General features: G+C 39.1%; 2 protein-coding genes across 2 annotated transcripts in view; one reads left to right on the plus strand and one right to left on the minus strand.

Annotated features, from left to right (window-relative positions):
* LOC130689860 (protein Wnt-5b-like) overlaps window positions 1-8,198 on the minus strand; it is a 30,184-nt gene extending 21,986 nt beyond the window's left edge. Inside the window, exon 1 of the mRNA XM_059495728.1 lies at window positions 7,980-8,198. The gene's annotated coding sequence lies outside the window, so the exon portion shown is untranslated. The remainder of the gene's footprint in view (window positions 1-7,979) is intronic.
* Window positions 395-3,057, plus strand: LOC130689858 (F-box/LRR-repeat protein 14-like). Its single transcript, XM_057512797.2, has 3 exons — window positions 395-1,243; window positions 1,713-2,166; window positions 2,243-3,057. The coding sequence occupies exons 1-3, from the start codon at window positions 506-508 to the stop codon at window positions 2,341-2,343; spliced, it is 1,293 nt and encodes a 430-aa protein (XP_057368780.1). The 5' UTR covers window positions 395-505; the 3' UTR covers window positions 2,344-3,057.
* Window positions 8,199-15,151: the final 6,953 nt, after the last annotated feature.

The following is a 15,151-nucleotide window of genomic DNA, read 5'->3' on the forward strand; positions in this document are numbered from 1 at the left end:
TACTGCATATTCACAAACTCATTTCAAGGCAAATCATTTCTCAACAACTATCGTGTGAAATCGTAGAATAAAACTGAACGAAATGGCACAGTGATAGGCTCAAAGATGCACGTTGAAATCGGATCAATTCAAGCAGAAGTGAATATTGAATTGAATTTGTCTAAAGCGCCTCTGGTGGCAGCTATCTTGAACTGTAAGAATCCACCGCCAGAGGAGGGAGGGCGGATGGGGGGGGACTGAAAAGGAAGAAAGAAAAAAAAAATAAAGGAAAAGAAACTTGCCAAGGGGGGAGAGGTAAGCGGGTGCAAAGAGAGAAGGGAGTTAGGAGAGGGGGTGGTTTAAGAAAAGAAGGAAGAAGAGAAGCTGATGAAAAAAGAGAAGGCAGTTGGCTCTGGCTCTCGCCATGGTGAACATGTGCACGTCTCGATGAGACGCCATCGTCGCTCTGTTTTGCTTTTTTTTTTTTTTTCAAACCAACAACGACAAACTTTGCGATCAAATCAAAATGGAGGCGACAGAGTTCTACGCCAACTACCACAGAAAACAATTGAAAGTGCACGACAACAACAGTGGAGCTTGTTCAGAAACAACCACAACGACAGACGACGAGGACGACCGTCGTACGCACATAAGTCGACTCTACCCAGAGATCCTGGCCATCATTTTCGGCATGTTGGAAGTGAGGGATCGGGGCCGGGCAGCTCAAGTGTGTCACAGCTGGAAAGAAGCTGCTTATCATCGCTCTGTGTGGCGATCGTGCGAGCCGAAACTGCATCTGAGACGGGCCAATCCGTCGCTGTTTCCGTCGCTGGTCCGCAGGGGCATCCGCCGGGTCCAGATCCTGTCGCTGAGACGTAGCCTTCGCGACGTGACCCAAGGGCTGCCCAACATCGAGTCGCTCGATTTGAGCGGTTGCTTCAACGTGACGGACATTGGCATCGCTCACGCACTGACGGCCGATGTGCCAACTTTGAAACGGCTCAATCTCAGCTTGTGTAAACAAATCACCGACTCGAGTCTCAGCCGACTGGCTCAGTTTTGTCGACAGCTCCAGGAACTGGACTTGGGCGGCTGTTGTAATGTGACCAACGCCGGCCTATTGCTCATCGCCTGGGGTCTCAAATCCCTCAAGAGCCTCAACCTGCGATCCTGCTGGCACGTCTCCGATCTCGGCATCGCCAGTCTGGCCGGATTGGGCTCGGACGCTGAAGGCAATTTGGCCCTTGAACACCTCGGACTTCAGGTAAAACCAAAATTTACCTGTTTTTCTTTTGTTGTTGTTGTTTTTAAACTCCAAAAAGGGAAAGGAAGGTCAAGAGGAAGGGTGGGATGAAAGGAGAACTGGTTAGGGTTTTTTCTTTCTTATTTTGACGTGAAAAAGAGAGCAGACGACAGACTTGTTTGCAGCACTGCTAGCGGCACGAATCGACAACTAGCGCTAGAAATTATTCACGTTGATTCACTTAGGAACTCGTTCCCTCTTAAACGAATTTGGCCTTCGTTTTGTTATTCTTTTAGATGTATATTTGTATATATATACAAAAAGAAAATGCGCGTCTTTTCTAATTACATCAAGGATCTGACTCCATTGGGGATGTTGAATTAGGAGAAGAAAATGTTGATTCGATGAGACTCTCCCGAAGGCTGTTTTTATTCAGGCGATAATTTTCTTTGTTTTTGTTTCTCTTTTTCTTGAAAATGATTCCCAACAGGATTGTCAGAAATTGACGGACGAGGCGCTAATGCACGTCTCGATGGGCCTGAAGCAGCTGAAATCCATTAACCTGAGTTTTTGCCTGTCGATCAGCGACAGCGGTCTCAAGTACCTGGCCAAGATGCCGTCGCTGTGCGAACTGAACCTGCGATCGTGTGACAACATTTCCGACGTTGGCATGGCCTACCTAGCTGAAGGTGGTTCGAGGATTACGTCGCTGGACGTCTCGTTTTGCGACCGGATCGACGACTCGGCCGTCGTTCACGTCGCTCAAGGTCTCGTCCATTTGAAACAGCTCTCGTTGAGCGCTTGCCACGTCTCGGACGAGGGTCTCATCCGCGTGGCCCTTTCCCTGCTCGACCTCCAGACGCTCAACATTGGCCAGTGCAGTCGCATAACGGATCGGTCCATTCAAGCCGTCGCTGATCATTTACGCAAATTACGATGCATAGGTCAATTGTTTTTTTTTCTTTTTTTCTACATTCTTTTGGCAGCCGGCTGTAATGGTTTTTTCGTTTTTTTTTTCAGATCTCTACGGGTGTACGAAAATCACCACTTCCGGGCTGGAGAAAATAATGAAACTTCCGCAATTGAGTGTCCTCAATCTCGGGTTATGGCATATCCGATGACGGCCGTTTTCGTTTTTTCTTTTTTAGGGATACAAACAAAAACAAAAAAAAAACGCTAAACTTAATTTTTGATGCGTTTCCACGTGCGTTTTGGAAATGTTTTTTGTGATAAAAGTTTAAGAAGAAAAACAAATTCGGAAACGGACGATTTCGTTTTTAAAACGTTCAGACTATTACCATGCCCCGCCTACTTCCATTTTCTTTATTTGAGAAAAAAAACAAAATCTTTTTTCGTTTTTTTTTTCTTTCTTTCTTGTAAATCACGTTTTTTATTTTGCTGATTGCGGGAAAAAGAAACAAATAGTGCAAACACGGTCAACCATTTACCACGTGATAATAAATGATGGGTAATAATTAAAGTAATGGGTTGGGGGCATGGTAGACGGGGATAAAGGAGGAAATTTTACTTCCTTTTTTAAAATTTGTTTTCCTTTTTTTGTGAGTTTCGGTCAATTATCTTTTTTTGTACGGAAACAAAAAACGGCCATTGTTCTTTGATTTCATTTTTCTTTCGTCATGAATTCGGAAGAAGAAATTCGCTCAATAGAGAAACGTGAATTATAAAAAACGTGAAAATGAATTTAAAAAAAAATCCAAGTTATTCAGCGGAAACGAAAATATATTCACCTGCCATTGGTTTTTTCTTTGTTTTATTTGCGATTGGAGGAAATGGTTGAAAAGCAAGTAAAAATAAAATGGAGGGGAAGTGAAGTACTTAGTCTCAAAGTGATTGTAAAAAAAAACACATAAAAATGTATCGCATTAAAATCTTGTCCCTCGGAAATGGGGGGATTTTTTTTTTTGACAATAAGAAAGGGAGGTCAAAGTTCCACTACGATATTTTTATACTATTGTCCAGCAACAAGGAAATAATAAAAAAAAAGAAAGAAAAGCTTTTCTACTTTTTACTTTTAAAAAAGAAAAAGTAAAGAAGTGGGTATCAAAGAGATCCCGTCTTAAAAGATTGGCGCCATCCGGAGGGACGGCCATTCAACATTCTCTTTTCAAAAAGTTTTCAACCGAAATCTGAGAGATGAAATTCGAACATCTCCTTTCCTTTATCCCTCGCATATCGAGTACCTTTCCCTCTCTGAGCTGTTCTACTTTTTTTTTTTTTTTTTAGTTTACCCACATTCGTTTCAAAATCTACTTTTTTTTTTTGCTCTAACGCTACGTGTATCCACTTGTTCGCAGAATTTAAAAATAATTTGAGAAAAAAACGGACATTTCAGCGTAAGAATGGTAACATGTCGGCCATTTTTTCTTTTCTTTTGATGGGTTGCCAAACGAAAAACAAAAAATCGGAGTAAAGAAATTGCAGACAAAAGAAATGAAACAAGAGACAGGATGCACAAGTGGTGGGACCCTGACAATGTGTTTCTGAAAGCCGAAAGGAAAGGACGATGGATGCAATTCGACCTTTTTCTTTTTCCATCACTTCTGCCCAGCAGCTCAAATCCATGGGCTCGGCCATCTTTTTTTTTCCTTTTCATGATAGGGGGAGGGAGACCTGGTCTTTCACTTATTCCGTTTTGAAAAAAAAAATTTTTTAAATGTCTGCCATTGACATATCGAAAGCATTTAAATATTCTGATCCATTATAAACGTTAAACAAGTCGAAAAACTATTCAATTTTTATCGTTGTTTTCAATGGCCGTTGGAAGTTCCACATGGTCAAAATGTTGACCGCTAGATGGCTGCACTCTGCAGGCAGTCGATATTCTCAATTCGACAACAAAAACAACAGGATAACTTGGCGAACGTGAGTGTAACCTCAGGAACTACTGATACGGATACATTATTCATTCAAAAGAGAGACCTTTCCCTGTGCATTCGTAAAAGCTAATGCCACACAATAAGTACCAACAGTCCAAAGTAACTTGCGAGCAAACAACGGTAGTCTGCACTCATAAAACCCCATTCATTTTTTATGATTGACGCACACCTCAAAACAAGGGGAAAAAACAAACAAATCAGGTGCTCTCAGCTCATGGTTCGCCTACGCATGATATATTAAGCATGTGGCAATCACAAGCCGTACTCGATGCGTAGTTCCATTACAAACTCACACGTCATCATCCTAACACCGACAACTTCTCTAATGCATAATGTGTGGACTTGTTAATCAGCTGATCCATTTTTCAAAAAGGGCGTTCTCGGATTGCTTTGTTCCGTGATTGCACTGTTTTATTCCACAGGTAACAGTTAAGGTCCAAAATAATCCCCTTTTTCTTATTAACACAACCTCCATTTTTATTTTCATCATTACTATTTTTTTTTTTGCTTCCCCCAATTTCCCATTGTTTTAAACCCCGCCCCCACTCGGTTACATGTACGCCCTTCACAGTGAGTGACGGGTCGTTTCTCTATCCGGGGCACCTTCCTCGATCCGGATTCCGGTATGGACGTCGAGTGGAACATTGCGTGTTTTGTGCGTGGGGGCTAAATACGTGGTAAGAATCTCGTGTCCCTTATTCTTGCAACTCCACAAGAGGAAAAAAGTCTCTCATTAATTCAAAAGTCAGAGAGTCTGGGTGGGCTTGTCTCCTTGACGTTTCTTATTTTTCTTCGTTTTTATTTTCTTCGACTTTGTTGTGCTCCGCTACTGATTTTCTTTTTATGCGTGTCTCATCCAAAAATGCCCCGCGTTTAAGACCGTGCAAGACCATCAACAAGCTCATACATTTTTGTCACGAATCCCACAGCCATTTTTCGAACATCTTTTGGCAAACGATCGTCTCGTTTCGAAATGCTTTAAACAAACGAAAAACTTGAAAAAAAAATTCCAACCACCTACGTTTTTTCTTTGAATGTGAACAGATATTTTGAATAATGGTCAGTTACGAAAAATAATTGAACCGCAATTATTCAGAGAGAGACAAAAAAACAAAGCAGTTGAATAAGATTTGCACCGGTCAACAGGTTGGAGAACGTGTTAGAAAGGTGTAGACATGTCCAAAGCTGTTGGCCAGATGCTTTTGATTTAAAGGCCATTATGTATATTAGAGTTAGACGCAACTCTGTTGGAACCACAATCCAAATGAGAAAACGTTGCCCTTGTTTAGGGTGTAGAATAACACGGTCCAAAAAAAAAAATAAAAATGAATTAGTTTTTTTTTCTTACGAAACAAAATTCAATGCAAAAGGAACACCTTTCCAAAAAAGGAAAAATGAACTTGTCCTTTTTGTTTTTTGTTTTGTTTTTTTTTTTGTTTTTTTTTTATCAATGGATAGAAACAGAAACACGGTGGGGGCCACAATCGATAGACAATACGAGTTTTGACTGTCTCTGCGTGAATAATAAACTATCAGCTGCTGTATAGTTACAGATCTGTCGCTTATTCTTGAAAGAAATAAAAGGCAAAATAAGATCGAGGGAAAGTGATTGTAACACAAACGTTTTGTTCGACTTTTGTACAGGCAGAAAGGTCGAGCTTAAAATTCCCGCGTTCGAAATTTCTCCTCCCAACAATAGAAGAAACGTAACAATAAAGCAACGAGTCGTCTATTATTCAACAACAATATAAACCGCGGTAAGATGGAACGATGCGTTTGAAAGGAAAAAATTTTCTCGTTTCTTACGTATTGAAAATGCATCATACCGTGGCGGGTTAATGGAAAAAGGCGTTATGTTTCCCTCTATGTGGTGGCACGGTTTCTTGTAAAATTACCATAGCCCCATAGGAAGGTATAGGAGAAGCGTGCCAAGTGGGTTCACAGTGGGCCACACAGCACGATCGACACTCAGGTGAATATTAATGAGCTATACACACCCGGCGATATATATATATATGTTTTTTCTCATTGATGTACATAGAGACATATGTGTGGCAGACACACACGGAGCGAAAGAGAAACTGATTGAAAAATTCCGTTATGCATTCCAATTGCGTATCGAATTGGTTATTGATGAAAAAAAATCCATCTTTTTCTTTTCAAATCTATTGGTCCTAGCTTGTATAATAACACCGTTATGGGAAAATGGGGGATCGTAATCAATCGGAAAACAAATGATTCTTTTCCCATCGGTTAAAAATATGTAAGGGGGGAAAACAAAAAACGTGAAGCCCAAACCAATTATTTTATTCTCGAAATGTCATTTTTTTTTAAGGAATGGCCGATAATATTCTTATTGGAATTTTTTCTATTAAAAAAAAAATGGGATGAAATATTTCTGTTATTGTCGGATAACATACAGAACAGGTGTTCCGTCCAGGTATTTTTCTGTTCAAACCATTTGTTTTGTTTCTTTAACTTGGATTTCAATTTCGGAATAGAAACAACATCGTCATCACGTATATATAAATATACATAACAAAGAGGGGGGGGGGGGGAGAACAAACCGGAATACAATTTAGTTGCTGCGAGGTTGCCGTCTACTAATTTCAGAATTGTTTTCTTGTTATCTGGATAAATTCTTTTCTCTTGATATTAAAAAAATACGACTTGAAACAAGACAAAAGAGAAAATTCTTTTTCCAACGTCTATTGTAAAATACATTAGGAAAAAAAGGAGAATTTGAATTGGTTTTTTCAAAAAGGGGTGGGTTAGACATGTGTCAACCAGCGCCCCTTGACTTTAATTTAAGACGGCAAGGCAAACACCGGCACTGAGCGGAACAATCGCGCCTTATTTTTTTTTTTACCCGTCTTTTCACATTTTATTGCTTCTAATTTTAAATAGAAACAAAACGTTTTTGAAAATCAAAAAAAATTTCCGGACGTGTTCATCAGCTGCCACTCTCTAACCGATTCACATTGACGTTAGGTGATAAATACAATCGAAAAAAAAGGGAAAACTTTCAAAAAGAAATAAAAACCTTCTATGTACAACCGCCGAACATTCATCTGATAAAGTTAATTGAATACGCCAGTCCTTTTTGGAAAAAAAAAACCAAGGAGATGTATTAGAAAAAGGGGCCCCCAAAAAAAACAAAAAAACAACAACCGTGTAATGTAATATAGCGTTAAGAGAGTTGGACATGAGCTGTTTTTACGAATCAATGAATCGAATCTGACGTCTGAAATCTTTTGGCTGTGGGTTGGGTTCGAAACCATCCATCATTTGGCAAAAGCCAGTCTTTTAATAGGAGCATTTTCCCCTATAGAACAGATGCACAGATCTTATATAGACTGGCTACTGGGCATCAAGTTTTGAACGTTGCGTCCGTTTTCACGTTTCCAAACGGTGATTACACGTAGGTTACGTCTTTTTAAACATTTCTTTTTCTTGGCACGCATCGGACACGCATTTTTATAGGGACCACCAAGAAACTTCCTTGACAGCTCTTATCATTTTTGAAAAAAAAAAAAATAAAATAAAATAATTCCCTATTTTTGACAGTGGTGTTCGCAACTGAATCGCATTCAATTGCCAATAATTATTTCTGACTGCTGTGTGTGTTTTCTTCACTCGAAGGCCTTGATCGTGAGCCATAACTTTTATCGCTTATCTCTTGCACGTCAACGAATGAATTTACCACACAGAGAGGGCACACATCTCATCGCAAAAGCGGCCACCAAATATTTTGGCTTTATTCCCGTGCATTCCGGACCACACAACAGTCCCCCTCCTCCCGATCATTTACGCAATTAAATGAGAGCCTTTAAAAAAAAAAAAACTAAGTTAAAACTTACCGTTTTTAGGTGTCGTCGAACGTGTGTAACCACAAAGAGCACAGAGTTGTTTTCTTTTTTTATAATCCCGTATGGTCACTGTAATTGTGTCGCGTTTAAAATTTTCCAATACGGTCACCTGTTAAGGTAGCAGCAGGAGACATTTTTTTTTTTTGCGTTCAAGAAACACGAAACCGAAGAGAAATTTTCAACACGGAAAACGCAACAAAGACACCTTATACAATTCTTGAATTGTGTTTTTTTTTAAAGTTTGCAATTGAACGAAAAAAAAGGGGAGCCAGCGATTCGTGCGTCCGCCGGCCTAGACGGCAGCCAACTTTCTGATGTTTTTCAAGTCCCGCGCGCGCACACCATCCCACAGGGCAGACACAATACCTCCTGGACATATTCGGGGGATAGCATAGAGCCGTTTTCTTTTCCCTGTTTGGTCGCTTTCGTTCGTCCATATCACCGTAGGGAAGAAGAATATTTCCAGCACTTAACAATCTTTTTTTTTTTAAATAATATATTTTTTGTTGTTGAGCCTTTTCTTTTATTATTTTGATAAGAGTTTTTGCCTATCATCATCAATAAAAAAGGGAGAAAAGAGAGGCTGATCGTTTTCGAATAATTTTTCGTTGTTTTTTAGTCTTTACACGGACATTTGCATAAATGTAGAGAGAGAAAAAAAAAGGGGTAGGCGGAGTTCGTTGATATATTCGGGAATAATGTGGCTGAAGGCAACAGCTACAAAAGACCTTGATCAATAGCCTGTGCCCGGCCGTTTTCGATTAGAGGATATCATCACGGAAGAAAAGGAAGAAATTGTGATGAACGGTTTTCTGATGCTGGGTGGGTGACGTATCCTGTTACCACATCTGTCTAATTTGTTGTTAACATGGAACTCTTTATATAGCAGACACTATTTTCAGGTTAGTTTGTGGCCAAAAGAAAGCATATAAATATACACAGGCTGTGTCTGTGTGTGTGTCTGTGTATGTTAATAAGGGCTTGCTTTACATATATATGCAGCAGGAAAGAGTATATGGCCGTTTGTGTTCTTAATATGGATGCGCTTGCCTGTGAACTGTGATGGGACAAATTATGTGGCGAGTTTGAAACTAAAAGTTACGCTGACTTTTATTCGTTTTTTTTTGAGAAAAAAACGCCTATCCGTTTAGCCGATTGGGGTTTTTTTTGTTCAAATTCCCTCAAAACAATAAGGAAAAAAGGCGACTAGACAATCCACTTTAAGACTCATCATGTTGTATTTTCTATTGCGTGTTTCCCCTAGAAAGAACGAAGCCTCCACCAATCATCCGAAGTCTGTGAAACTTAGAAAAAAAAGAAGGGCTTTAAAAGGTCTGTGTAATATAATAACAATACGTCAAGGTAGAGGCAGGTCAATGTATATCAGACACACAAGTCTTTGGGTGTCATTAGGTATGCGAGCCGAGCATCTCTCGCATGGTGCTTTTCTATAACAGCAGCCCCATCTTCTTATTCGAGACATGGCGACTAAATGTGCCTTGGCTATATGCAAAACGACTGTATAGCGCGCTTATATATTAAAAGAGAATTTTTGTTTTTTAAAGATAAATTCGCTTGGACGATGGATTGAGAAAAACAAATTCCGCGACGATTGTTTTTCTTCGGGAGAGATCGAAACCTTCGCATACTTTCCATTATTCATCCCCGACGTATAGCGCTATAGAGTCAACTATAGGACAAACAACATCTTTCTAAATCACATTCCGCACGTCTCATGCTCGGTTTTTTTCCTGTCTAAAAAAAAAAAATGTAGCTTTCCATTTCTGTTTTCTTTTTGAAAGAAAAAAAAAACTTGTGTTTCTACCTACGACGATCAAATGAGCACTATAATGTGTGTGTGTGTATACGAAAAGATAGGTGGGATGATGACGCGGTTGTTTTTAGCGTGCACAAATGTGTGCTGCTTCTTCCACTCGAAATATCTCGAGTGTTTATCCTTGATACTTGTCTCTGATGGCTGTTTGTTTTTTAAGTGGTTTTTCCACTGTTTTTTTCTATTTATATGCATATATCTTTATTTCTTGACTTTTTTGGGACGCTGCGAATTAATGAGTTGACACCGTCCGGTAAGACATAGCCATAAAAATAGTCCTGGTTGTAGAAAGAGAGGAGACGCTGTAAATTTTGAGGTCTCGTAATAATAAATTCAAAGCACAGTTCCGATATGTTGGAAAGAAGAAAAACAAAAAATTGCGGAGGATTTTTATTTTTTTTATCTAAATAAAATGTGGGCCTTAATAACATATGCGTATCCAAATAAAGGAGGGGCTTTTTGCGGATATGAGGTCAGCAGAAAAGAGATGGGGTATATAATCGATTGGAGCGTGATGGATGTGGCGAGCCAATCCATCATGGAAGCCGCAGGTTCTTTGATACGCCGACTTTCTATAAAAACGCGTGGCCCTTTTTTCTATAACAAACGCTTGAAAACAACATCTTTGTCTCCCACTTGAGAAACAACCCAAAAAGAAAAACGGAGAAACAAGAAGAACTGCATTTTAAAGTGGCATAAAGATAATAGGGGAAAAAAAAAGGGAAAAGAATTCACGGAATAATGGAGTCGTCGTGTACAAGAAGAAAAGTCAGAGGAATTTTCCACGGTCCTCTCAGCCCTTTTTTCTCTTCTTCACGGGTCTCTGTGTTGTCGAAAAAAAAGGGGCAGAATAATAAGTGCTGATTCAGCCACGTTGATTTGGTGATGTGCAAAGGTGTGTGTTGACTCTGGCCAAACAATAAGCTCTCGTAACTGCGCATACCATTTTTTTTTAAGGTGCTGCTCGTTTTCATATGATTATTATATCATCACCACTTGCAGTATGTGTATATACAGATCCTCATCATCATTTACATATACATTTTTGTGTAGAAGGAGGAGGTGCTGTCTTGACTAGACACCAAGCGTTTCACTTCAAATCGGGCCATGTGTTACGGGCATTTTTACGAGCGTCATCAGCTATTTGAACGCAGACAGGGGCGTGTTAGTGGATAGACGTTGTCGTCATGGACATCAAATCCCTTCGTTTTTTTTCAAAATTATTTGCTGACCGTAAGAATTTTTTTGGGGAGGAGATAGAAGAATTCACACTCAAAATTTTGAAACAAGAATTTCGCTTTTAAATCGAAGCATCGCTAATGCGTTTAATAATTTTTTTTCCCCCATTTATTTCAACGCTGGCATTTGATAAATGGGTGTGGCTAACTTGATTGCGCTTTAAAAGCATTTTTCTTTTCATAAATTAAATAACCAACTCGTCCAATGTTTCCAGCTACACAGACTCTGACCAAAAAAAGACAATATGATGGCACCGTGATGGTTCAGCGCAATCAGGTGATGTTTTTTTTTTTTTCTTTTATACACTTAAAGGGCTACAAGTACGTGCTTATCGAAATCAGAAAGCCAACGAAGCGAACACTTATGGGCGCATGGATATGTCCAAATGCACCACTATATAAGCTATACACAAGCTCATATACATAAAGATAATTCTTCCTTCACCAAACAGCAGCGCCATTCATTTAAATAACGGGAGAAGAAAGGAGGTGTCTGACGTTTGCGATGTCTCCGTATAAGGCATTACGAATAAAAGAATTTAACGAATAAAAAAGTATTATAGAAGGTGTGCAGGTTTCTTCCATTGTTTTTCCTTGATTGTGCATACATATGTGCGCACGTCGTTTGAATATAAATAATAATTCAGAATATCATTAACAAACATTTTTGTCTTGTTTTGAAACAGCAAAGCCACAATCACGCGGCGTACGCGGTTCGCCTTCTGAAATATTGCGTCATTTTTGCAAACGTCCCGTTCCTTTTTTAAGGGCGTTATTGAGATAATCACGAACATACTGCCATAACTATACATGCGCAAACAAAATACGTTTCAGCTTGTGCGGACTGGATATTTCCCGCAGTCCAAATTTCATTCATTTTTCTTTTTTAATGGACGTTTTGAGCATCTGATTTCAACAACTGTGTTATTTTTTTTTTTTTTTTTGCTCCATTCTTTTGTCTTGTTCTGTCAGAGATTTTCTTTATAGAAAAAAAAACTGCTGATGAATGCCTTTACAAAAAAACGCGTGTCACGCAATACTCCCGTTATTATTATATCTACTTTGGCCAACTAACGCTCAAGAGGTCGTTAGCTGTACAGTTTATGGCCAAAACCGCATGATGCACTTGAGCGAGTCTACAAGTCGACAAAACTATAAAGGCAAACGATACTTAAAAAACAAAAACAAAAGGGAAATGAGCGCAAAACAGCTGGTTGACCCTAATGAACGTGCAGAACAGGTTTGCCGTCTACCGTTCGTCTATGCACCCAAACATTCCTTGATAATTCGAGCCGTCATTATAATTAGGCAGATGCAGTACCGCTGATATGGAGCACTGCACAGATTCAATACGCTTAGATATACGTCCGGAATACTCAGCGTAGCGTATATACGTGTACGGATGAGACAATAGGGAGAGATTGTTATTATTACGGTCATGTGAGTTCACGATTGGATTTATAGGTTGAGACAGACACGTCGCGTAGTTTCCAAAGAATCAAAAAGAGAGCGCAACAAGTTTCTATTCACATTTTAAAATGTCTGCTCCGATTCTCCACTTTTAAAATGCTGGACAGAGTGCTCCGGTCATTTGCATATCTGCTTGTCTTGATGTATACACCACTTTTGAGGCTACTCAGTATGTTATGGTTGTTGTGGATAGGAGTTGTGTGTGTCTGCGCGTGCCGTTGTCACGTTTCAACGAAATCGTGAACGTATATAACACTATCCCGCCGTTGCAACACGAACTTTGCATATATACGAAAGTCCATTACTTTTTTTTGTGTTCGTCGATAGGGTCACACTCATCGTGATTGCTGCTGGCGTTACGGGAGTCATTTACAATCGTGAATTCAACGAATTTGTAATTGAAAATTCCCAATCACCGAGAGTCCTTCCAGACAAAAAAATAGAAAACGTTAAAATAATAACGCGCTTTCATCGTACCATATTAAGATCTTCAAATGCTTCAAACGTTGTCAAACAAAGAGAGCTATATGCAAATCATCATCGTCCACTAGCGGGAAAAAAAAACGCAAAGTAAACACACGGTTGAGAAATGGTGTGTTATAAGTGCAAAGTATGATTCGCCAAAAAAAAAAAAGGACACACCAACTCTGGTTGATGAGCGTCTTACGAAATTCGTAGGGGAAAAAAAATCCACAGTAAATACAGAAACAAAAGAAAATATTTTTGTTGTTGAAATATCACATTTCAAAGCGGACGTGGTCCCCATTTTTCATGGTCTCCGCCGCAGATTGATTGTGGCAACGTCTTACGGGAGCAGCAGCTGGACGTGGTACACTTTTGCTGCTGTGCATTGCAACATATGCCATTTGAATTCCCCGCTGTTGCTTCTAATGAAACAAGAAACCTCTATTGTATATACATCCTGGATGGAAACAAAAAGAGATTGATTGGGCTCGTGCAACTCAAGGTATATATGTACACATACATAAACATACTAGAAAAAGAGTGTACACAGTTTTCATCCATCTAGATAAGTAGATGGCTACATCCACAACTGCGGCAGCTGCTGGATATATGGAATTCTTTTTTGTCTTGCGTTCGTGCTACAGAGAGCCGCATATCATGGGCCGTGACATGTTGTCATCATGTCCACCGCGCCATGAAGGTCTCCATATAGTTTGTGTGTGTTTATACATTCCCAAACTGGGATTTTTTGTTTTCAGGAAGAGAAAGCCAGCAAAAGAACATGCGGTCATTAATTCTTTGAACCTGCCAAAATTCTTCTCTGTCGTTCTCAAATAACTTTGAACTCTCCGCGTCACAGGACGTTGTGAATGTTCACAAGGCTTATTTTATAAATATTTCTTGTTAGTTCAATTCCATTTTGATTTTTCCAACATTTTGTTGAAAGCAATTTTTTTTTTGCCTTTCGAAAGTGATCTCCATATAATGGTCGAGTCATTGCTCTCTCCTTTGATTCAAAAAGCAGTACATAGAAATCACAGGTGTGACAAGGTGTACACGTGTCCGTAAAAGGTTTTTTTTTAAAGTTCTTTGATCAATGACAGTCGAATGAATGGACCGTTTTCAATCGATGAATGGTGTGACCGCCTGTTTTACTGTACAGTTGTGCACAAAGTGATGCCATTGTTCTTCCATGCATCGGGGGAAAGGTTCCATAACAATCCATTGATTACAGGTTTTAAAAAAAAGGGCTGCATACGTATTTTTTTTTTATTTATTGTGTTTCAATATAATTCGATTAGATATGCAGAAATGACAGGAGGAATACCCGCCCTTATATTCCTAAAAATACATGGCTACCAGATCCATGAATGTGATAGGCTGCTATGGCGTTCGTTTGAAACTGCATAAGGCAACGACGATGAGCTTATTCGTGTTGAATCTCGTCTCAATGGCATCGCAGCATTTCGTAAAAGTCGGTGTAGGAAAACATTTTGAAACTGACTAATACCAACATGTACTCTGTAAACTAGAACTCGTTTGTAAAAATTTAAACGAGTCACGTATAGGAGAAAATGGGTGCCACCATTTTTGTTTTGTTTATATATATTTCACAACAAAACAAAAAAAGTATGATGAGTGGTGGAAAAATTTGTTGAATGCTGTTGAACCAACAAACTTGTTAGGCAACTGGACAGATAATTGAATAACAAGTTTTGTTTGTGAGAGATCATTGATACTTTGTCCTCAAATTGGAAATGTCGCTAATCTATTCATCGTTTGATTCTTGTTTGTTACGTAGAATTTTCTTTCTTTTGTTCAGAGTTCAGCACACATGTCCAATGATATCCTTACTAATCAGCTCGACAAACGCATCTGGAAAAATATATGGACATACAACTGATTCTATAGAAATATAGAAATGTTTTAAGGATTTGATAAGGTTAGCTAAGCCCATTTAATAGTGACGTTTCTAATCTTCAGAAGAACTGAAAAAGAAGAGTTTGTCTATTTGAATAAAAGTCTTCATAAATAAAACAAAACCAGATGTGCAGGAGTTGATGGAGATCTCCAGTAAAAACAATTCAATTTTCTATTTTTGCCGTTGACTTAAATGGTGTGCCTAATTTGTCATTTCATTCCTCCACCTGCATCTT

The sequence above is a fragment of the Daphnia carinata genome, chromosome 6 (genome assembly GCF_022539665.2).
Source record: "Daphnia carinata strain CSIRO-1 chromosome 6, CSIRO_AGI_Dcar_HiC_V3, whole genome shotgun sequence".
Lineage (NCBI taxonomy): Eukaryota > Metazoa > Arthropoda > Branchiopoda > Diplostraca > Daphniidae > Daphnia > Daphnia carinata.

Excerpts from the sequence above, each read along its gene's own strand:
- LOC130689858 (XM_057512797.2), top strand. The coding sequence starts at position 506 with ATGGAGGCGACAGAGTTCTACGCCAACTACCACAGAAAACAATTGAAA. Across the intron at positions 1,244-1,712 it reads TTGAACACCTCGGACTTCAG|GATTGTCAGAAATTGACGGA; the intron begins GTAAAACCAAAA and ends GATTCCCAACAG. Across the intron at positions 2,167-2,242 it reads ACGCAAATTACGATGCATAG|ATCTCTACGGGTGTACGAAA; the intron begins GTCAATTGTTTT and ends TTTTTTTTTCAG.